Genomic DNA, 24359 nt, shown 5'->3' with positions numbered 1-24359 from the left:
GCCTATTATAACACTATCATACTGCTGCAATAACCTTGACATGCCATGTGTCATGTTAATGAAACTTGTCATTTAAATGTCATTTAGTCATTTGTGTTATTTTGATGTAAAGATGACATGGTTTCAAATGTCTTTTGGGTTAGGACACTCAATGACCTATGTTAAAAGGTTGGACTATGTTTGGGATTCACAAAATCTAATCTCTTTTCTTTCTGGAACGTCAGAGATCAGATCAGCAATCATTTTACATCATACACATTATTAAATTCAGGGGGGGATAAAAAAAATCATTGCCACGTAAATACGTTTTTTAAATTGGTCAAGAATTGAGTAGCATTTTTTTACACAAATTCTAACCATTATTTAGGCCGTTTACTTCATCTTACGACATCTAGCGTTCTATATATTATATCTTGTATTTTGTTCCACGTTGGCCGCGCATGCCCAAAAGGTCTGATCACCTGCACGAATAAGGAAGTCAAAAAGAGAAACACTGGATGTGAAATCAGAGCAGTTCTGCGTCCGATTTTTGTCCTCTACTCGTCAAATCTGTTGCAACGCTGACGGGAGACCATGTTCAAAAAACTCAAGCAGAAGATCAACGAGGAGCAGTCACCGCAGAGGAATGCGCTCACTCCTCAACAGGCCCAGGTTAGTTATTATACTCCTGGGAGCTAACATGCTATGCTAACATCTGTTCCACAGTTTGGACCTCCTGTCAAACTGTCAAGTGTTCGTGGCATTGGGATTATTGTTTTGGTGATCTCCTTGACTAAGCGTATTAAGACGTAAAACGTTTCCACAAGTGCATTTGTAGATGTCCTGTTTTGAAGCGTTAGCACCATGCTAAAAACTCCCAAGCTGACTTGCAGGAAACTCGCAAGTTTTTTTTAATAGTTTGACGGGAATGGGCGTGGCTGCTGCGATCAAGGAGATCTGGCAAGTGTGTTTTATATGTAAGTTTTATTTGTTACTTTCAAAGATCGTCGGTGCCTGCGGATATCTGCTTAGAAATATGCAGAAAAGCTAAAACGTATTATATTGACACCATGTCATCGGATTTTCTGAACCGCTTTAACCTCATTAGGGTCGCGGGGGGTGCTGCAGTCAATCCCAGCTGTCTCCGGGCCAGAGGTGGGGGACACCCTGAATTGGTGGCCCACTATAAACAATAATGTTGGCACGTGATTGTGTAGTGTAACCACCAAAAAACAGCTACAAAGCTTCGATATCTGTAGGATGTTTGTTTACATAAAGCACATGCAAGGGTTTAGCATTAATCCAATCCAATTCATCAAAATGCAAAATATTGATCATCTTTTAGACATGGTGTTTTTTTTTTAATTCAGATATCTGCAATGTTTGAGAAACAGAATTTGACAAAAACATCAAAATTGCTTTGAATTAAAATGTAATCATCACATTACCAAAGAATTGACTGTCATGCATGAATAAACAAAGAAGTAACTTTCTGTTTTGTGTGTGTTATGTATTTATTTATTTATGTATTTATTTTTTATCACTAAGATGGGCTCTGGAGAACGCAGGAGCAGCCAAACACACCTATTTTACGACGGTGCTCCATCTCCCAGTGACAGAGAGGTGAGCATTATGATATCTGTAAGATTCAGACTGATGTGAAATATCTCTCCACAGTCTTCTAAAATATATATTTTTGTCAGAGACCAATTTTATGCTTTAATATCCTTCAATAGCCACCCCTGAGCTCATAAATTTAAACCTACTGCCATTCTGTGCTTAAACTTTAAACATTTATTCAATGAAGGACATTTTAATAAAAGGACTTATCTGTGTGTTCCAAGCATATCACAACTCAAATAATAAACGTCATTAATTTATCAATCATAGCGCATTCATTTCTTCAACCCAGTGGATAATCATCATGTATTTTGATAAAAGCTAAAGACTTATTAACGACTGTTGTGATGTTTTTCCAAATGAGGCCTGTTCCATCAAAATATCATTTACTCAAGCTTGTTGTTTTCAGTGTATAAATCATTTGTGGTTCATAGCTGTGTTAAAATTGCCCACAAGAAGGTTTTTGAATTATTAAGATTAACTGATGCAATCCAGACCATGCTTTTATATATATATATATGTAAATATATTAATTATTCATGAAACTTGAGATGTTTTTTTTTTCTTTTGTGAGTTGTTGTATCTTCTTTTCTTCCTAACAGTCACCATTTGATGATACAGACAAAACTGAGGTAGTTTATGGTTGGATGTTGCGGAATCCTGTTTATAGGAATTTAGATGTTTAGATCTACAACTTTGATCCTATCTCCATATTAGCTTATCCACACCAGAAATTAGATTAATGATGGGTGCTTTGAATAGTTGTGGTACTCCTCTATTAGTTCTACACACAATAAATTGTTATTGAGGTCCTCGGAGGTGTCTCGAAAGGGCAATGTCATTTTCACCTCACAATTCTCAAAACGCTTTGACATCTTTAAGTGCGTGGTTACATTGTTATTGTCAAGAGGAAGAATCCATTGGCTTATGTAGTTTTTATTATTTGGTGTTCTGGGAAAACAAAGATCAAGATTCTCTGTTCACTACAAGGCATGTAAAGAAGTGTTGTTTATCCACCTTGAGGGACCACGCACTTGGATGTTAAATTGTTACTTGTGACATTAACATTTACCGTTTCATGTTCCCCGCTTCTCTTTTTTTCCCACGCTCTTTCATTCTTGCTTATACAGTGGAGCATCTATGGTTGAATGGAATCCTTGACTTCTTCCATTTGCAAAATAGTTGTTGTCCATATTAAATAATGATAATAATTAACAGAGTATAAATGGGTCCATTGCTTTTACCACTACTATCATTATAAGTGCAGAATTTACTTTGATTACAGGTATGTATTTTAAACAAAGCTGCCGAAAACTAGTTTCTTTTTCTTAAAAGTTAATTCAACGATTATTTTTACCACTGGCCTCCTAATCAGCTCATGTTATATAATGTTTGCAAACTCGCAGCCTAACATTTTAACCATACAATCATTTGATGTAACAAACTACACCCCAGCAAAACTTGGACTGTGAATTCAATGTAATTATATCACTACGTATATCATTGTGGACGATGTTACTCAACCTAATTACATATTTTATCAACCTAACATACATATTTTCCACAAATGGGGACATGATTTGGACAATTTTAAGGTAAATAAAAAAAATGATATTCTTATTTACTTTGATTTTACATAATCACTTGCTAACTGACATTATTCATGAAAAAAAATAATCTTTGCCCCATGTATACAGTTTTAAAAGTACATTTGAGAATTTTTGAGAAGAAATGAAGGTGACATTATGAACTTTACTTGTGGGTCATTCAACTGTAGATGTTTTTTTTTTTTCCTGTGAACAACATCTTTCTCTCTATCTTTCTCTCAGACTCCCCTCAGCACTATTCCCCCTATCATGGTGTTGTTTTTTTCTCATTGCTCTCTGTGTTCCTCTCCTCCCCCTCCACCTTTCGGCCATAACTGCACTGACGGGAGTCAGGTGCTGGCCGGGATGATAGCAGAACCCGCTTTTCTCTCTGAGTATACTATCTTTGCTCTGGACCATTCAAAACGACCCAAAACGGCCCCGGTAGCCAGTGTGGTGAGTTTATCCTCACGTCCTGCCTCTTCGTCCTCCGCATTGCTGCTCCTTCTCCTCCTCTTCCTCCTTCTCCTCCCGCTCTGGTCCTCCTCCTGACTCCGCCCCCCTTGGGGCAACCGGTAGCGGGCTGCGGCCCATTTAGGGACGGCTTGTTCCCTGCTCTTCTGTCGCCCGTTTCCTTTTGAATTTAGCAACAAGAAGGCATCTCCCGTCAAGGCTCAACTCTGATGAGAGTTATGGGTTATCTATTGGTATAGGTGCCTGTTTTGCTTTTTGCTGTATGTTGTCACGCCCTTCTGTTGTGACCAACTGTCGCCAAAATGTGCCCCTTGTTTTTTGCCCTTAGTTGCCTGCCTTCTTAAAAACCCCAACTGCACCCTCTTAGGTTGTCTAATAGACCTTTGCCTCCTTTTCTTTACAAGTCTGTCAATTAAAAATGGAGTTTATATAGCATAACTGTCCAAATTTGTCTATTTTGAAAATTAGGTAAACCGACTTTACATGTGTTGACTTTGTGAGAGGTGTTTGTAATTGATAATGCAACTGTAGGTCAACCAAAATGTGCCTTTACCTAAAATTAGAATGTAGGCAACTCATTTTTTTTACCTCTGAGTAAAGTATACTATTTTTAGATATAATTAATTCCAAGCTAAAATATTTAAAGGTTGCTGATTTGATCTATGTAAAAAAATATTTGGAATTTATTTGAAATACCCAAACATTGCAAAAGAATGTGCTTCAAAATGAATCAATGGTGTTTTTGTGTAAACTATTTTACCTACTATTGTAACTATTGATGGGTAAACACAAGAACTAAAGTAGTAAATGCAACTTTACATTGGAGTAACATAAGGTTTAATCTTTTAAATAGCCATAGATGGTACAAATTGACTTGACAACACTTATTAGCAATCATTGTATTCATGAACTTTGATCAGAAAATATTTGTTCCTCTTTTCCACTGTATTTAGCACAATAATATCGACTGCACTAAATGTGTGACATAGGACACAACAATGTTCTGTTATCCCAGGGCTAGGGAAGCTTGGAGCTGGACAAGTGAGGAGAGAATAATTTGCTTTGCTCAATCTGCTTCTAACCAGTTGACTAAACCAGCTAAGCTGCTGAATGTTCAACTTGGCCCAACATGACTCTCTTGTGCTCTCTCAATACAATTCCTCACCACTACCGAGCGTAATTAATTCAAAGGCTGACTCTCTGACTTCAATCTAATTAGCATCTGTCTGTTTTGACCTCTTGGCTGTTCGTTCAAGTTTTAACCCCTTTTTTTTGGTAGAGATGCCTTCATTTTATGTGTTTAACTCCTCTGTTTTTTCTCACCCCCGAGTTGCATGAGGGTGCCCAATGCCCCTGCATTGCCTCCAGCAATAGTATTAATATTGCTCCCTCCAGAGTAATCAGGGAGTCATGCGGGATGTGGATAATTAATTGACCTGGGACGCCAGTTCCCACAGAGACATTTGCGAAGCCTCCCTTTTTCTAATGAATGTTTATTTCTGCAGAGTTCCTCTAAAGGGCCAACCAGGTCTCCCGGAGGAAGTATCAACGGGGATGAAAGTGTCTCTCCCCAGGTGCGTTAACACTCTTGTCTAATGCTTATTTGTTCATTTCTTGAAAGGTACCGTATTTTACGGACTATGTGTTACACTTGAGAATAAGTTCCACCAGCCAAATAATGCGCAATGAAGAGGAAAAATGATGTGGCGCATGTTTGGGAGGATTTTTTTTTATTTTAGCAGAAACCGTGAACAAACATGCTAAAGTAATAATAGTCAAGTCAAAAAATAAAATAAAATCAAAAGCCTTTATTGCCATTATACACAACTGCGTATAACGAAATTTGTGATGCTACTGCTAGTGCGTTTTTCCCAGTAAAAAGATAAATAAGTAATTTAAAAAGTCACATGGCAAGGTAATTCTAAAATGGGACAAAACAGGCTAAATTGACGTTTGTTAGAGTAACAGTTTTTCAGATAACTTTCACCTAAAAAAAAAAACACACAACATAACAGCAGAGATGCCAACTACTCTGGAATTTCAGAAGTTTACCCAGAAATACAAGTTCCTACGAATTATATATCATGTGCCACTTCAGTGCATATCGATTTAGCGTGATAAACTTAGTAAATGGGACAAGGTTACTCCTGAAATGGGGTTAACAGAGGTTGGCAGCTCTGTAACAAGCTGTCATGGTCGGAAAGAAAAAAGACATTTATATAAGTGACACTTGAGTATCATATGAAACATAGTGCGACTTATAGTCTGGAAAATACGGTAATTGTCAATTTGGATGGCTTTTGAACAGAGAGAAGAGTCACAGTCCTTTGCACAAAAGCTACAATGGAAAGTTCCCTCAATGGAGTCCATCATTCGAGGAGGTGCCAGTCGGGCTGAGCAGCTCTTCCGCTCGCCCTCGAAAGACAGCTTGGCTCGGAGCTCATCGCGCGAGTCTTTAACACATTTGGGAGAAAACGAAGCTGCCGGGGTCCCGACATACGACCCGCCTTCAGATATTGAGAGTGAGGCCGAGGAGGCATCAAGCAATGCCGACTCTCTCTCCAAAGATCAGCTGATGCATCGTTTGTTTAGAGTGGAGTCAAGCCTGGCCAAGTATCGCGGGAAGTACTCGGAGGTGAGACAAATTAAGGGGTTTCCGTTGTCCAGCAGCTGGTTTGTTTAACATATTTCTTTCTTTACTGTACAGATTGTTACTGCATATCGTACGGTGCAACGAGATAAAGAAAAAACACAGGTTAGTTCCCATAAATCCTGTTGTCACTTGTGTTTGTTGTGATAAAATGTTTTAATGTATACATCATATTACCTTTCCTCAAGGCCATCCTCAGCCAGTGTCAAGATAAATCCCTCCGAAGAATAGGAGAACTACGAGAGGTTGGTTGACTTTGGTTGTTAGATTGTCATTTATTTTATTATTTATTCATTTTTGGCTGGCTAAATGAAGTCAAACCCTAAACCTATTTTTGAAGGAGTTACAAATGGACCAGCAGGCAAAAAAGCACCTTCAGGATGAGTTTGATGCTACACTCGAGGAAAAAGACCAAATGATTACTGTACTGCAAACTCAGGTAATTGTCCTGCCACGTGAGTTGTCTATCCTAAGTCGTGGAGTCAAGGGTACCATTTCTTGAATGAGTTTACTCATTTTGACTTTTGTTTACTTGTGTGAAGTGCAGATTCTTAGTGTTGGGTATGAATACAATGTTATGGTTTGGTGTACAATTTAGCATGATGGGCAGTACTGTGTGGTTGAGTGCTAAAACGTCTGCCTCATACTTCTGAGGTATTGGTTTTGAAACTCTGCTCTGGCCGTCCTGTGTTGAATTAGCAAGTTCTCTCCATTTTGCCTCTTTTTTTTCTTGGTACTTCAGTGTAAATAACTATTTAATGAAAGTGTCTTGACAACAGGTTGGCTTGCTGAAGAAACGAGTCAAAGGAATCGCTGACGGTGCTTTAGTCGTTGATGGTGATCAGCCGGTTTCTGATGCTACGGAATCTGAATCCACCAGTTCTTCAAATGACCAAGAAGTCGAGTCTCAAGTGAATGAAGGTGTGCATGTCTTTTTATTTCTGTAAAATACACGATGGCCGTCTTTTGAACATATAAAAACCTTTTTAATGAGGCATTTTGTTGTTGTTTTTTTGACAGAAGAGGGCGTCAGTGATCCAGCTAAACTTTTGGTAGCACTGCAGAAGCGAGTAAAGAGACAGGAAAACCTGTTGCACAAATGCAAAGAGATGATTCGTCTTCACAAGGATCGCAGCACCCACATTGCTACTGAGAATGAAACTCTGCAAGAGCAGCTGCAAGAAAGACTGCAAGAACTCGAAAGGATGAAGGTGGATCACTATTTTTATTTTGATCATAACGCTGATCCTCTTCAGGTTGTCAGCATATTATGTCCAGTGCCATTATCATAGATGAAAAGCATTGCAATTGTTGTGGTTATGTCAGAAAAAGTGAGAAGCCGGCTGTGAACATAGGCTGGTAAAAGCTATGGGTACGCTGAGTTCTTATTTTATCGTCCATTTTCTGTTTTGCTGAAGCCATGTCACTGTGACATCTCTGCCAAAGTGTTTTTCCCAAATGTTCCCAAAATACAGCTGACATGGAATGGCAAGATTGCTTGGGATTTCTCAGTGTCCCAGCAAATATTTTTCTTGCAAGAACTGTGGCAAAGGGCAGTTTGACTTCATTGCTTAAAACGGACCCAAATTAGTAGTTCAGGTTTTCATTCAAGTTGGGATAAGCAGTGGTAAAAATATATTGCTTCTACAAGCCACTAGCACTTATACTGTGATTTGCATTATCTTGTTCTCTTTTACTGGTTTTAAGCAGTTTGGTTTGTGGGTTTGTGGCGAAGAAAGTGAAACTTATCAGAAAATCTTATAATCAATAAGATCAAAAGTGGCTTTGAACAAGTTGCAAATTTTATAACCAGGCCTTTTTGTTCATGATTTTCTTCTTGTAGGAATTACACACGACGGAGAAGACGAAACTGATCAATCAGTTGCGTGATGTCAAAAACCAAAATGAACAGCTGGAACAGGATAAGGTGAGAGTGAGGCTTTTTGAAGATTGTCTTGAGTTAGCATAAAAGTTGACTACAACCATTGGAAGCAAAACTGTCGCTAATGACTTTTAGGGCATGGTGATTGCCGAGACAAAACGTCAAATGCACGAGACTCTGGAAATGAAAGAAGAGGAGATTGCCCAGCTTCGCTCCAGGCTCCAATTGTCTAATGCCCAGAATGAAGAGTTGCTGGACCAGAAAGAAAAGGCTGAGAAATCAGGTAAGCGGACATAGTTCTTCGGAGCAAACTGTTGTTGATGTATTGTTCTATTCAGATGTTTAATGTTTTATGGATGTTTGCAGCATTTGAAGAACTTGAAAGGGCAATGGGTTCAGCTCATAGGGCGGAGGAAGCACGAAAGCAGCTGGAGCTTCAGATGGAGGAAAAAATGAATGAAGCAGAAAGGGTCAATGAAGAAGAGAGGAAGAGTTTGCAGCAGGAGCTCACGCGAGTCAAACAGGAGGTTGTCACAATCATGAAGGTCAGGGCATACGGTTTTCACACACTGTTGTTTTATACATTTATAGACACATTCCATTTCATCTGATTGCACATACTTCCCCGTTTTGGTAAAACCATTCAGTTATTGATTTACTGAGTAACAGATTATCAAATGTAAATTAATTAAAAGGTATTTTGTGTTTCTCAATTATTAGATATCATCGGACGAAAAGGTGGTCAGCCTGCAAAAATCCCACAGTAAAGCTCTGGCTGCAAAAGAAGAAGAGATCATTGGGAGAATCAACAAAGCTGTGGTATATCTTAATGTTGGACATTTTTCACATAAAATCCTGGAATAGAATGTCAACCCATTACATCCTCATGGATTTTCAGGAGCAGTGTCGAGAAGAGTTTGTTCAGCAAACCAAGGAAAAGGAGCAACAGGCCTTTCTGGCTTTGGAAGACGCAGAGTTACAGAAGACTGCTCTTATTACAGATGGCGAGAATAGAGTTAAAGATATGCAGCAAGAGCTGGAAGTAGCAAAAACTGTGAGTTCTTATTTGTAATGAGTGAGATCTTACTGTATATTCTTTATTTTGACTGGTTAACAACAACTTTAAACATTTAATGGAACATCCCTTGTGTTTTCAGAGAATAATGGAACTGGAGAGCTCCCTTGAGAAAATTTCCCAAGATGAATCGTTGCAGTCCAATGAGCAATCCAATCTGTTGTGTCAGCTGAAGGATGAGCATGCTGAGAAAATGTCCAAATTAGAGGAAGATAACCAGGCACAACTGGATAAGCAAAAGGATGGCTTAACTCAGCAGCACAATGTTGCTCTGGAAGAGCTGAAGGAAAAACAGAGGGTTGATATGGAGACACTACTTAAAGAGAAAGACTTGTACAGAGAAGAAATGGACCAGAAATGGAATGCACAGCAGGCAGAGCATGAAGCACTTTTACTTGAACTTTCTCAAATTGTGACGAGTAAACAACTTTTGGAAGAGAAGTTGGTTGAAGTACAAGATGCACATTGTTTGGCTCTGCAGGCTCAGGTGGCAAAGCACAGTGCGGAATTGGAAAATATCAAGCAAGAGCATGAACAGTCACTTGGAGGGGTAGAGAAATTGCTGAAGGAGGAACTAAATGCTTTGAAAATTATTTTAAAGGAAAAGGAGAAAGCAATTAAAGAGTTTGCTGAAGGAGAGAAAACACTAGGAGATCAGGTCCATTCCAATATAGAAGAACTAAGCATCAAAGCCAAACAACTGGAGGATTTGCAGCAATCATTATCTAATCTTCAGATGGAAAATTCTAACTTAAAGGAGGCTACCAAAGAATTAGAGAAAAACTCAAGCGATCTTGTTCAGTCCAAGAACGACTTGATAGAATTGCACCATCAGCTTGAAGTCGCAAACAATGACTGTCAACACAAAGAAAAATTACGCCAAGATTTAGAGCAGCAGTTACAGCAGAGCAAAACGGAGCTCTCCGAGCGAGAAAAGTCCCTCGGTGAAGATCTAAACACAATGAAGGAAGAGAAAACACACCTTCAGAAACAGCTGGAAGATGAAAAAGCCTCTCATGAGAAAAAGCTAAACAATACTGTTACAGAAATGGAAGCAAAACTAAAAACACAAGAAACTAAAATGGAAAAAATCAAAAAGAAGGCCAAAGAAATGCAAGATAATTTAAAGAAAAAGTTCCAGCAGAAAGAAGAATCTATGAAAATGGCACTTGCAAAGAAAGATGCAGAGCTTCAAGAAAAAGAGCAAGAAGTTCAAGGGAAAATTTTAGAGATGGCACAAAGAAATTCCCAAGGCTTGAGCGACACCATGTCAGAACTGCAAGCTAATCATTTGGGGGAGATGGAGAAACTCCGAGATAATCATAAACATGAACTCTTGGAGCTCGAGCGCTATTTGCAAGAGAAGTTAGCACAGCAGGAAGAGGAATTAACGGAAAAGCACTCTCACATACTTCAGGAAAAGATACAAGAATTGCAAGAATGTTCTCAAAATCTTAACAAGAGCAAAGAAGATTATGAGCAAGTGCTTACTGCCATGAAGGAACTAAAGGAGGAATTTTCAATTCAAGAAACCACTGGGCAAAAGCTAAAAGAAGAGCTTTGCGAAGCAGCGTTCAAACTCGCAGGTTTGTCATCAAGCGACGCATTAATGAGAGAGCAATTGGAAACGGTAGAGAAGAACCTCAGCCAGGCTTCGAATGAGCGAGACTCTTTACAGGAAAAGCTCAATAGGACAGAGGAAGGGAACCAAGAGAAATTAAAAACATTGTCAGATAATTTAGAAAACATGGAAAAGCAGCTTCGAGCAATTGAAAGTTCCAGACTGAAGGATAGTGAGGACTTGGAGAAGAAATCTGAGGAAGTCGCCATTCAGCGAGAGGAATTGGAAGCACAATTCCAACAGAAAATCATTTTGTTTAGCAATCAAATGGAGCAATGCTGTAGGAATGTCCAATGCAAAATGGTGGATAGGATCTCTGAAGTTGGTAAGAAAGTTGAGTTAAGAGTTTCAGATTTAAACCATAGACTTGTGTCTAGCCAGAAAAATATTTTGCACCTTAAAAATGTAGTTTCTAGCAAAGTGGATAGAGTTTGCACTTTAGAAGAAAATCTTCGTCAGAAGAATGAGGAGAATAGCAATCTATGCATTTCATTAGAACAGGTGACTGCTCAGGTAAATGCTCACATGGAGCAAATTGAAGCCTTAACACTTCAGAATGAGAAGAATTCTGAAAAGGATCGGAAGATTCAAGAGTCTATCGAATTAAACAGAGTCATGTCAATTACCTTGAAAGAAACTGAGTTTCAAGTGAGTGACTTGGAAAGCATCGTCAGCGATTTGAAACGTCAACTCGACGTTAAGGAGAAAGCCATACTCGAGCTGAAGCAGCTGCACAAAGAGGAGACGCAAAGGACTTTACATCAGACGGAAGAGACCTTCCAGAGGTTGAAGGAGGAGCGCGAGTCCACTTCTGAGCAGGCAAATGCACTTCGAGCCAGCCTGTCTGATAATGACAACACAGTAGCATCTCTGAAGGGCAGACTCGAAGAACTGGAACGCGCCGTGTCCGAGAAGAACGAAGCTCTGCAAAGGCTGACGGCGAATTTTGACAATCAGTCTATTAGCAAGTCCGAGATGGACCAAGTGTTGAGTGAGAAGGAGCAGAAAGTAAGCAGGCTGACTGCAGAGCTGGAGAACTCCCACCATCGGCTCTCCGAGCTCCAGGAGCACTTGACCTTAAAGGTAAAAGAGTGTGAACAACTTGCGTTTAATCTGGAGCAGCAGGAAAGCATCAGGGAGAGCGAGAAGAAAGAATTGGTTGAGAAGCTGCAACAGAATGGCCACTTGGCACAAGAGATGGTGGACAAACTGCACCATCTTGAGGAGGACAACCACAAGTGCAAAAGCCAACTTCAATCTCAGGAAGCTGAATTTGAAAGACTGAAAGAAGAGATGGCAAAAAGTAAAGAGGAGTCTGTGAAGAAAACAGAGGAGAGGCTGACGGCGGAGAGTACTCGGAAAATGTCTGACCTTAAGAAGAAAGCTGAGCAGAAAATCAGTCAAATTAAGAAGCATCTTACGACTCAGCTGGAGGAAAAAGATGGCCTTATCAAAACGCTCGAGGTTAGCCACGAACAGCTCAAGAAAAATGAAACTTCCAATAAAGAATGCATCGACACATTGGAGGAGAAAAACAGATCTCTCGAGGAGGTCCTGGTCAAGCTCAAACAAGAGCAGGAGCAGCAATTAGAACAGATCCAGACTGGTGAGAAGGGGGTGATGGAGAAGTCTTTAGAGGAACAGAAGTGCATATATGAAGAGAAGCTGTCTGCACTACAGCAAGATTCATTGCAGCAAAAGGATCTACAACAACAAGAAACTCTTGGAATTGAAGGGAAGCTCAAAGAGGCAGAAAAGCAAAACCAAGAACTTCTTCAAGAAGTCACTACTTTGAAAGAAGAAATTGGCCAGAAAACTGCTCAATGTGATCAATATCAAGCTGCCTTGATGCAGGCCCAAATGGTTTCTGAATCTGACAAGAAGATAGAGTCTAATACTCTTCAACAAACTAAGAGCATGTTGGAAAATGACATGAAAAACCACTCGGATTATCCGGATGACGATTCTTTTGATTTTCTTAAAGGCAAACTAAATCATCCGGATGACGATTCTTTTGATTTTCTTAAGGGCAAACTAAATCAGATGAGGAATGATAAGGAGAAAATCCAAAAAGATTTTAGTCGATTACAGAAAGATATCAGATTAATGAGGAAAGAGCACGATCAGGAACTTGAATTTGCTAAGAAACAGTTCTTTGAAGAGAGTGAATTGAAGTACAAGTAAGTTCAAGCTTCAATTTGTTTTATGTAGATAAGCACAACATTAGCTTTTATAGATGTAAACTTAACCATTATATTTTCTTTCTGGTGTTCCATTGTATTTCAACAGATCGGAATTAGAAGACATCCAATGGAAGCACAAGTCAGAAATCAAGCAGTTAATGATGGAGTTTAACACGCAAATATCTGTAAAAGAGAAGGAGATAGACACAGCAGTGAGAGAAACCATTGGTAAGATCATCTTCTTAAATTGCTTCTTTATAACCACAGTCTTAAATTGGTGAAGTTGAACTTTATTTTGAATTAAGCCTTTAATTACATAAACGATGCCTATACACACGCCTGGTGCTGTCTGAACGCTTTATTCAGGATAAATGGTCTAAACCAAATAAGCGGGTGTTTGATATTTTCCGTGCGTTGGTAGTTTTTAAATGTTTGAATCTGGTTATTGTGTTAAATTCTCTGTTAGGTAAGGCCCAGCTTGTGGAGGCAGAACTTCTCAGTAGCCATCGAGAGGAAACCAGCCATCTGAAGAAGGCGATTGGCGAAAGGGAGGATGAATTGAACAAAACTATTGAGAAATATGAGCAGGTCATACAGGTACTTGGAAAAAAAAAATCAAATCCATAGATATTGGTTCATTTGCAGTGTATAAACAATGGATATGAAATGAAATGAACTACACAAATTCTTTCGATTTATATTTATGGACTTGTTTGCCTATCATTCACAACCATCATAAAGTGCGTCTTGCATTTGATATAATTTTCTTCTAGGCAATATCCATGATCAAGATGTCTTAGAGGGTGGGCGTTTTGAAATAACACAGTAATGTGACCAACATACTTGAGGGATGATGCTCTATTGACACATAGGAAATGACTCAGCCGTTATTGTTTTTTCTTTTCTTTTTTCAGACTCGAGAGGAGGAGATGGGGATTCGAGTGTGGCAGGTCCAGAAAGAACTGGAAGAGCTGCAAGCTAGTAGCCAGAAGACTTCAGAGGTACTTCTTTTTTTTTTTTTTTTTAAAGCATCATTGGAAATTATAGTAATCCAACCATGTGGCTCATTTCATCCTGCTGTGAATTCAATTCATTTTTCACTAGTAAAAGTCCATTTTAATGGAATGGTCTGGCAGCAAATGAACCAAAATGGATTGGACGCCAATGATTTAATGTTTTGTAACCTACCACAGATCTTTGTATGTTGAAATGAGACAAATTCAAAAACAACTAACACGATGATCGCCACGATGAAGGAACTAAGCGGAAGGGAACAAAGTGTGTGAAGATGCTACATTAATGGCGTCACTCCACAGTAGTATTGTAGTATATAGGAGACAACGAAATGGGGCTATTTTAGCGCTTTTGGGGTTTTATTTTATAAGAAAAAAACTATGGACCAAGGCTCAGCAAAATCCAATCTATTGGATTGAGTAAAGTACATAAGTAAGCACTCGCAATAGGGGGCCTTTATAGTTGGGAAACAATTTACTCTCATGCTTGTTTCCGCTCAGTCCTTCTGACCTCAGTGGAGTGAGTGCCTTCTTTCCAAAGTGTAGCGGAAGCTGTGGAGTTGATTTGAATTGCTTAGGAATGTTCTTTTTGGAAAGCAAGCGATGGAAAGGCTGAGGCCAGATTCGGTCTCTGCTCTTAATTATTAGACTTTGAGGTGACTCAATGCATGGGCCTCATTCAGGAACACAGTCATACATGAAAATCCTCACTGGAAGATGGCCAGGTAGGACAAAATCACCTCTGGGTGATGGTTGACCCAGGTGATGTTATACTTTGGAAGCCCAATGACAATTCTTTCATCCTTACAACACAATATTAGATACACAAGAGTTCGTTTATCTTGGTGATGTAATGTCTTTATGTACGGATTGTGTGAGTTTATGATCATGCAGGACCTAAAGGGCCTCGGAAGCAGTTAGAGCGGTACAAATGCAGTGCTATCCTCTGATGAATAGATTTTGTTAAATTGATCGTGGTAGTCTGCTTGGGTTTTTAGAGTAAAAGCAGCTGGGTCTTCAAAAAAAATCTACACATACTGAAGTGCGGGATGTAGTTTGCGTATGGGACTGTCTGCAATTGTGGAATTGAATTATGGATTCACAGCTGCAAATGGTGAATTTGGGTGACTTCATGTCTTGTCTGCTCAAGTTGAACTTGAATCTATTGTTCTTTATTATTGGCATCATTATTCGTAAAGAGGGGGAATCTGTTCATTAGATTATTATGTTCAACTAAATGTTGGTTTTGACATATTACACTGAATAATATTAAAGCCAGCTTTATTGTTTTATTTTATTCCAATTTGGTTTTATTTATGTGATGTAAATGTGATCCATTACAAAGAGAAAAGCACTGAATATTTTATTGAATTCAAATTAATTTAGGCATTCAATTATATTTACATTTTTACATTAAAAAAAAAAAGTTTTGAACAGTGGAGCCAAATTGTTATATACAATACTGTTCCTATTAAAATGCAACACAACTTCCAGAATTAACGGATTCTTTAAAAATGTCAAATGGGAATCAACACTAAGTACATTTGAAACCTGCTACCTTATAATAAGCTAAATGTTTTTTTTTTCTTTTATCTTTCAAACAGATGAGCCCAGAAGGACTGCTGGTATGTATAGTGTACACATATGTACATATTGCTGTTTTTTGCCCCTTTTTAGAGCTTATTTATTCACTGAAATATCAACTCAACTTTCATTTGACACATCGTGTAGTTTTATGCCAACAACTAACTGTGCTCTTTCCTATTTTTTACAATTTAACATAGCTGTGAGTTCTTTTTATTTGACAATTTATTGTTCCGTTACACTAATTCGTCTTCCTTCACATTTCCAAAGCAAATGAGCGATCCTAATAAACTCTTTTCATCTATGTCATTCCATGTTTTAATAGCAATACGCAGCCCCGTGACTGTTAAAAAGATTTTCTATTCTCGTGATAGCTTAACAAAAAACAAGAAGGCGAGTTTCCGCATCCATTGTTTGACCTTGTTGTTTCCCATTTGATGAATAAGCATGCTTGTAAGAACACACATGGCTTTGCTTCCTGTTCTAATATAAGTCGTGTGGTTCTCACCGAGTTTATTTGCCCTTTAGGCGCAGCTTGCTGAAAAGACCACTATGCTAAGCGAAGCTCGACTGAAGGAACAGGGCTTTGTTGAAAAGGTAACTACTGACTACCTGGACAAACACTGTAAACATCCACAATCAACGTAGAAACACAAAATATCGTGTAGTGCATTCCCACATGTAATTAAGCACCCACCAGTAAATGCTACTGCTCCTGCTGCATCATCTTAATTACTGCACATCTGCCTACATTTTGTGTTTTACTCATAATAAACAAGTAGAGCAATGCCTCCCCGCAGTTTCGCTCCCACGCATCATCTTTCTTCCAAATATCCCCAGGGATGCTCTGCTAAGTGATGCTCATTTATTCCTACTTACCAATTAAGCTAATGACCGGTATTAACCTACCGGGGGTCAAATGATTTCTTCCATGATCATTTTTGTGCTCGTTTCTTTTTTACATTTTTTTAGATTCACTCACTTGAGGACAAGATTAAATGTTTCCACCGGAACACAGTGGTCACTCATCTGGGGAGCACGTACAAAGGTAACACTGTAAATCACTTAGTACTTGCTTCTGGAGTACGTTTCCTCTTTTTTTTCGTTTTTATTTATTTAGCTCAGTAGCACAAAGATTTTGAACATAATCTGCAGTACCCAGACTGGAACATATGCACATAAGCTTATCTGTCCCTGGCCATGTCTATTCCGACGTCAGAGGGGGCGCAGGATGTGCAGAGGTAGTGTGTGGGGGTGTTATGGCATGCAGCCACATGGTCTGGTTTAGCTATTCTTAAGAGAACAATATATCCAAGTGTGATCGAGGCCTCAGATGAGCTCTATGGTTTGAAGTAGGCTTTGGTCTTGGCCTTAGGTAGGATTTGGCATGTTGAAGGTGTATCTTAACCCCGTGGGATTGTAAATCAGTGGCATATCTTCATGTACAAAGGTATTATAAACCTATCATGAGTTGAAGTGGATGACCCTCTCCTTTTAAATGTTTCCTGCTGCTTCTGTAATAAAGTGAAGCTGCTGTCAGAAGCTGAAAGGTGGGAGGGGTGTCGTTGAAGCAACTATACTCAGAATTAAGGACTTTTGCAGGGGGATGTTAAATTATTTTACACAGGGTTGGAAGTCTGTTTTTATTGCCACTATTTTTGTGACTGGTTTTAACAGAGCCACCATTGTGAGCTGTGTTACCTTTTGGATCAGAACATTACATAGACTCATATTTTGGTATATAGTCTTTTGAGGATATGGCTTTTATCATACATCCTAAATGCTTAATATCCGTAATATGGTATTCATCTCTTTAAGTCAGTTTTCTTATTGTGAGATAATAACATGGTGTCTGGGGCATTGAGGGGTCAGGAGGACCAAGGTGATATAGAATTTATGGACAGCCATAATTTCATGCCAGGAGATCAAAGGCATGTTTGAATTTGTCAGACATGTCTTTCCTGCCCTTCCACCTCTTTGAGCGTCTCTCCACAGGCACACACAATCACTTGTGCGTCAAGAATTCCCAGCAATGTATATATAACGTGTATTAGAAGAGGAAATTATATAAATATACAAATCTTTTAACATTTTAAACTAAATGACATCTTCTAATTGAAGTCTTCAGAAAGCAGAAGCTAAAATATATAATTAACAAGATACCTGCATTTGCAATATAATTCAAAAGTTTGATAACTAGTAATTGTCAATATCATATATATATATATTTTTTTTTATTGAAAGAGATTTTGTTGACTACAACCTGACTTTTGTGGTCTGAGCTAATATTTCACAGAGTTATAGCAAATTAAATGCAGTGCTGGTTGAATAGTTGTAACATCTGTGCCAGTTGTAAAAGTTCTAGCAGTTCTTGCCAACAATGTACATTCATTGATTTTTTTTAAGTGTTATTTCATTCACCTTCCGGCCAAGAATTAAAATGCTCATTCAGCCTGATCATGCTGAGCCTGGACACTAAAGCCAGTACTTTTATTTAGTGTTTAATTTGCAGCCATGCCACAGTGAAAATGCCCCCGTTAGTTTGTTACTAGAGACGCTGGGGGTCTAGCAAGATAAATTTGGAACAGCTTGGAGCATGTCATTGGATTATTACCGGTCACCTTTAGGCATGCTTTGTTTTCACATGAATTTCTCGACTTTTTCTTTTCTAGATGCTGCACTCCACAAACCTGAACCTCTCTCAGAAGCCACTGAATTGGAGTACCTGAAAAAAGTCCTCTTTGAATACATGATGGGACGAGAAACAAAAGTATGATGTTATTTTTCCCTTTCTTTTTTTTCTTACATAGATTTGAACACAATGCCAAGAAATCTCCCTTTTTGTTTCTAAGAAATTGTTGCCAGGCTGAACCTTTGGCACTAAAATGTCATTTCCTTGTTTTCCCAAAATGTGGTTTGTTATATTTTATAGACCTATTAAAATATTTGAAATCACCCCAAACACTTAAGTGTGGAAGCTTATAAAATGTAGAGATTAAAAACACAAAACAAAGGTTTCTTTTAGTTCCAGTAGTGTTTTTGTATTTATTGTTTTAAGGCAATTTCACAATTTTGTAAAAAACTACTTTTTCACTTACAAGGCATATCAAGATATTGATCAATTTCTCGACTCAAAATGGAAAACAATAATTCAAAACATACTACTATGTGATCTAATATGTGTTGTGTTAGTATTATTAATGAATACCAAAAGAAAAAATGAATCCTACATCATTATATTAAAACAGTAGCCGTTTTTTTCCCCGTTTAAGATGAACGAATCAGTCCAGTTGACACAAGGGTGCTTGGTGATGTAGTCTGCAGCAACTTTTAATTGACATTGATCCCCTTAATTAACAGTGCTGTTTCCATGGTTCTAAAGTCAGCGGGATTTTCCCTGCACCTTCCAAAGAGTCTACATTAATAGTAACATGGCAGTGTTGTGTGCAGGATGTCCTGCAGGCAGACTTCGAGCGCATACGTGTTGCATGACGCACACACTTAAAGACACGCTGCCCTTGTTTATTGTTAGCGAAGCAGTTGGGTTTCTCAGTGCAGCAGCCCTGTTCCTGATTATCCCAGTGTTTATGGTTTAGGCACCCTGGCAAATAGGGCCTGCTGTTAATTATGTGTTTGAGATCTTTTTTTTCTCTTATTTTTAAATGGCTGAAAATTCATTTTTATTTGGTTGAATTCATCAAAACAACACTTTTTTCCCTTCACTCTTGAAAAATAGAATGTTTAGCGATGACACATTAAAAATCTGTTGAATTTTAACTTATTATTTTTCATGTGTGTGACAGACAATGGCCAAAGTGATAACTTCCATGCTCAAGTTTCCTCCAGACCAAGCTCAAAAGGTTTTGGATAAAGAAGAGGCCAAAGCAATGGTAGGATAAATATATATATCTGTTTACACTTCAACTGATAAGTGTTAAATAAACTTGACATGTTAACTACAATGACAGTATACTGTAGACTTTTAATAAACCAGACTAAATTGTACACCAAGTCATATAGGCTTATAAACATCTGTTGCATATCTGTCAATTATGTTAACAGACTAGAAAAAAAAACATCTGCATGTATCTGTTCCTAAAACTATTATTTTTTTCAAAGGCATTCTCTTACTTTATCTTTTTATTTTTTGCTTCTGCAAGATGATGTTGATACTTTAAAGAAACAATAATAATAATAACTCATTCACTGCCATTGAAAGTGATTGACATCAATTTCAATTAAACTGGAATGTCTGACATTGACAGCGATAGACGTCCAATCCTATTAGTCTCCAGTCAAAATGGATTGGACGTCTAGCGGGGTCAATGGCGGCCATGCACTTGTCATAGTAGCAGAATAAAAACAGGGACACCATGACACAAAGTTACTTGAGTCATATCGCATTAAAAAAAATACAAGCAAGATAAATCCCAGTCATTGACACACAAGGCAGTCATGATTTTTCTTCCCACCAAAGCCCCTGAGACCTAAATTAACAGTTAGTGTGAGACTGCGACATCTCAAGAGTTCACAGCAAATAGTTGACATCTCCTGTGTCTTCTATGTTTGGTTGTCCTCATTTAAGTATACATTGATGACTTGAGATGAACATTTTTGAATACCAAATACTTGATAATTGCTAAACAAGATAGCAATAAACAAGTTTTATTACTGGATACAGTATAAATATTGTCCTAATGATTAATTTTGCTTTCGCCACAGCCTTGGTTGAGTGTTTAATGCAAAGACAAAAATCTGACTGCTGCTACTCTGAAGGGGAAGACTGCCAAGGATTTGCTCGAACCCTTCTCTCTGCATTAGGTATCTTTGTGTGTATGTGTGTGTGTGTGTATGAATGGCTACACGTTGGGATTTTAGTGTGCTTTGTAGTTTGGAATGTATGATTAACACTACAAGTATAAGGGAATTTCAATGCAAATCTTCCATAAATATGCATTTGTTTGGAGAGCGACTCATGTTTTAGAAGGTACACTTTTTATTTAATGTGTTTATACACAATGGCCTGTGCAATAATTGGTACTCTTATCACATATCAAACCCGACGGTCAGTTCATTTAGAGGTTTTTTTCTTGTTTTGTATTGTTTGGATCCTTAGCTTTCCTAATCTTTAATCTGTAAATTCTGTCCTCGTTACAAATTTTAGTCAGCCGTCAGTTGACCGTGTTTTCATTCCCTAAGCTTTGTAGTTCACCCGATACCCCAAAAGACACTGTAATTTGTATTTAAAATGGAACAGGGCTCTCTATATGACTTGCTATACATTTTCTGTATAACAAATACATTAAAATAATATTTACAAAATGTTCTCTCTGCCTTACTCATTTTTTTTGCCACTTTAGCCACAAGTTCACCACAAAAGCACATTAGTCGGTGATCACTCTTTTACGTCATCATAGAATCAATTTAATTCACTCAATTTTGTTATCATTTTGGCAAATTCAATAATGGAACATTTTTATTTATCTTATTTGTTCCCCTCCTGGAAAAAGTACATTTGTAAGAGTTGTTCCCAGTTTTTAGAATAAATGGAAATAGACTTAAATTTCCAATATCAAATATGTGGGGTTGCGTTCACTGTCAGAGTGTAACCGTTAGAGGGCACCAACGCATTCTTATCTCACCTCAAATTGACGTGTGGATTCAATGCTTCTCTTCACATGCATCACTTTTCTCCTTTCACACTAAGTCAAACTCCCCGATCGCGACGAACCATCGCTGTCCATTTCACCGATCGCTCGTGCTTTTACTTTGTTAAAACGTTCAATTCCCTGTTTTTCCTTTGTCAATTTCCGCCAGCTTGATGTCAAATGACCGCATGCATATCGGCGTCAATCTGCCAGCGTGCAGCAACTTTATCAGATGACCTGAGAACGGAGAGGAGTTGACACACCATTATTTTGTGGATCCGATCTTTCCTAAACGAAGCTTTTCCTCATGCCATTCCAATCTGGGCGCTACAATCGAATGGGATAAAACGATCTACGTTATTTTTGAAAACTTACCCTGAATACTTTAGCCCTGATTTGGAGAAGTTTACTGCGCAATTACGCACCAAACGCCAAAACAGAATGGCTCATCGACGAAGACAAAAAACGGGAATACAAGCTATTTTACACGTGTGCTTCTCCTTTTCTGTTGTTTTCTCTTATAATATAGACTTAAAACACCCATCGGTGTTCCGTGGACCTAATTCTAGTTTTTTTGGCTACTCTGTGCTGGAGCATTCTAATGACAACACTCCCTGGTGAGTTATTTTATTTGATGATTTTATTTTATTTTTTTGCAACTGTATTGACCATGAATTGCATTTGAATAGTTCAATTTAAGTTTATTTTGATAAATTAAAAATGTGTTAAAATAATAACTTTTAAGACAATCAATGTAAATACATCATGTTTCAGGCATGTATTGTGATGACATTTCTACATTGCTTCTCCTTTTTGGTGTGTTTAGGGTCCTTGTAGGTGCCCCCAGAGCCAACTCTACCTTTAGTAGTTCTGTGCATGTTCCTGGTGCAGTTTTCAAGTGCAGAGTCCATAACAATCCAGAGCGCCGCTGCACAGAGATGGACTTGGGAAGAGGTCAGTTGGGCTTGCAGCATCCTCACCACAGTCATGTGTTAAGTTGAGACAACATAACCCCCCAACACACACATACAAAATGCCTATACACACAGTCTCACCTTCCAAAATCGACAAAAAAAGCTGCCAACATCTGCTTTGTTTTATCCAGGAGTGCAGCCCTTACTAATGTTTTCTTTTAGCCACATAACCTGCAATATTCACATGAGACAAGAGGCTTCTGTGTGCATTGATTTGGGGATTTATTCCTCAACTAATATTTCCTATGCCAAAAGAGCTTCCACATCCTATCTTTATGTTTTGATTTTAAGATGAAGAACACTTACTGTGTCTTAAAGCACATTCTGGTTTAGATTAAGTACTGTAGCATCATTTTCAAAATTTAAAGGATGTGATGAAAAGAGACTAACATACACCTATAAATACAGTATTTTTCTAAATATTTTCATTAAGTATGACACGCAGGAGCACATTACAAGATCTGTCACTGTAATTTTCATGCGGGAATTTATTAAAACTAATTATGAACATATCTCAATGTCATCTTATCACAATGCAATCAAATCTCTGAATTGCAGAAAAACAACAACACATTTTTTATATTGGTTGACTTTCAAACTGTTCTAATTTCATTCATTCATCATCACTCACATCATTGACTTAATTTAGTCCATGCATTTTAAAACCTTTATTAATATGGTCATTTTTAAAATTGAAGTTGAAGTTTCTACCTAGCAACAACCCTTGTGTAAACAACAAACCACAACAAACACTGGTTTTAACGTTAAAGCATATTTTTGGCCAATCTGACAGGATGAGACTCAAAAGTGTGACAATAGAAGACAATTTTATTTTTGTGCTGATGTCGTGACATCCTCAAACAGATTTCATTGTCCATCAGGAAACAAGCCCCGAGAGTCCTGCGGGAAAACGTGCCAAGGGAACAGAGACGACGAGTGGATGGGAGTCAGTTTGGCCCGTCAGGACAGAGCTGACGGCAAAGTACTGGTAAGCTTATTAATGGAGACCACATTACAGCTAAATCAATGTTCCAAAAAAATAGTTACACCATGTGCTTTAACATCACTTCTTTTCTTCATTGGAAGACAACAGTTGCCTTCTTCTTTTAACTGCTAATTACATGCCTGGGGTGGTTTTATTTCAACTTAGTTTTATTTATATTGTGGGCAAATTCATTTTTGATGTGTAATGAAGAAATCATGCGCACATTCCTTACCACCAATCAACCTTTTTCACAAAGTACTACTTTTAAAATTCATAAATTGAAAAAAAAAATATTATATATTACTGTATTTTCACGACTATAAGGCGCACTTAAAGGTCTTATTTTTTTAAAAAAATAGACAGAGCACCTTATAATCCAGTGTGCTTTAGATATGGGAAAAAAAATAAAAAGTGTCATTCATTAGCGGTGCGCCTTATAGTCCTGAAAATACGGTACGCCATTAAAAATAATCGTGTTGTGTTTCAAGGTAAGAAATACTAATTAGTTTCATTGGAAAGTGTGGGTGAGTTTTCCAATTCACATAGGCAAGTCTTCCCGTAGTTTTCAACTAGTTATAGAAAAAAAACCCTTTTTTTTTTACAGAGTTTCTGTTTATCTGGGTGATTTGAGTGCCAATTTGGAAGATTTATACCTTGGACATTTATTGTATATGATGAGCTCACTTCTGGAGTTTATTTATTTCAAACATCATCGACGATTCTTCTGAGAACTTGTATTGGCTTTACTGTAACCTGGAATCTCACTTTGTGGGTTTTTGCTGATAGAAAAGCTTAGTTTGTTGAGTCTGGCTGTTTTAGAAATGGGATTTGACTAAATTGTTTTGCTAATGATAAAGTATATCATCTACTACGATAAAGCATGTTTTTGTTGACATTACCCCCCTCTGTTGTGGTCAGTGTATTAACATGGAAGCAAAATGGTTTGCAAGGTACTATTGTTCATCATGTAGGAGAGGGTAAAGATTTCAAAATCATTATGAGTCAACGAGATCTGCTGTAATCATTCGTTTGTGTTAACATCCTTCCGGCTGACTTCCTCTTCAGAGAAAAGAAATGACTGGAAT

General features: G+C 38.0%; 2 protein-coding genes across 5 annotated transcripts in view; both read left to right on the top strand.

The window, feature by feature from the left end:
• Window positions 1-434: 434 nt before the first annotated feature.
• golga4 (golgin A4) lies at window positions 435-20987 on the top strand. 4 transcript variants are annotated; one of them, XM_077729002.1, is made up of 25 exons: window positions 435-651; window positions 1528-1602; window positions 3540-3641; window positions 5165-5233; window positions 5968-6294; window positions 6367-6414; window positions 6498-6554; window positions 6650-6748; window positions 7089-7230; window positions 7333-7520; window positions 8153-8236; window positions 8327-8474; window positions 8558-8736; window positions 8912-9010; window positions 9090-9245; window positions 9349-13067; window positions 13177-13298; window positions 13537-13667; window positions 13985-14071; window positions 15688-15708; window positions 16196-16264; window positions 16640-16715; window positions 18340-18437; window positions 19471-19557; window positions 20390-20987. In XM_077729002.1, the coding sequence occupies exons 1-25, from the start codon at window positions 574-576 to the stop codon at window positions 20405-20407; spliced, it is 6279 nt and encodes a 2092-aa protein (XP_077585128.1). In that variant the 5' UTR covers window positions 435-573; the 3' UTR covers window positions 20408-20987. The 4 variants fall into 4 exon arrangements, with proteins under 4 accessions (XP_077585128.1, XP_077585127.1, XP_077585129.1 ...); XM_077729001.1 differs by having other exon boundaries at window positions 7330-7520; XM_077729003.1 differs by lacking the exon at window positions 3540-3641 and adding an exon at window positions 2202-2231 and having other exon boundaries at window positions 7330-7520.
• Window positions 20988-21364: 377 nt separating this feature from the next.
• Window positions 21365-24359, top strand: part of itga9 (integrin, alpha 9) — a 38302-nt gene continuing 35307 nt past the window's right edge. The window contains exons 1-3 of the mRNA XM_077729005.1: window positions 21365-21932; window positions 22142-22269; window positions 23171-23277. Coding sequence (XP_077585131.1) covers window positions 21757-21932; window positions 22142-22269; window positions 23171-23277 — 411 coding nt within the window. The 5' untranslated portion in view covers window positions 21365-21756. The remainder of the gene's footprint in view (window positions 21933-22141; window positions 22270-23170; window positions 23278-24359) is intronic.

This window comes from Stigmatopora nigra, chromosome 12 (genome assembly GCF_051989575.1).
Source record: "Stigmatopora nigra isolate UIUO_SnigA chromosome 12, RoL_Snig_1.1, whole genome shotgun sequence".
NCBI classification, from domain to species: domain Eukaryota; kingdom Metazoa; phylum Chordata; class Actinopteri; order Syngnathiformes; family Syngnathidae; genus Stigmatopora; species Stigmatopora nigra.
This window is presented reverse-complemented; position numbering and strand designations above follow the sequence as displayed.

Coding starts and splice junctions, on each gene's coding strand:
- golga4 (XM_077729001.1), top strand. CDS start 574: ATGTTCAAAAAACTCAAGCAGAAGATCAACGAGGAGCAGTCACCGCAG. Junction 6,415..6,497: donor GAGATAAAGAAAAAACACAG/GTTAGTTCCCAT, acceptor CCTTTCCTCAAG/GCCATCCTCAGCCAGTGTCA. Junction 13,299..13,536: donor AGCAGTGAGAGAAACCATTG/GTAAGATCATCT, acceptor ATTCTCTGTTAG/GTAAGGCCCAGCTTGTGGAG.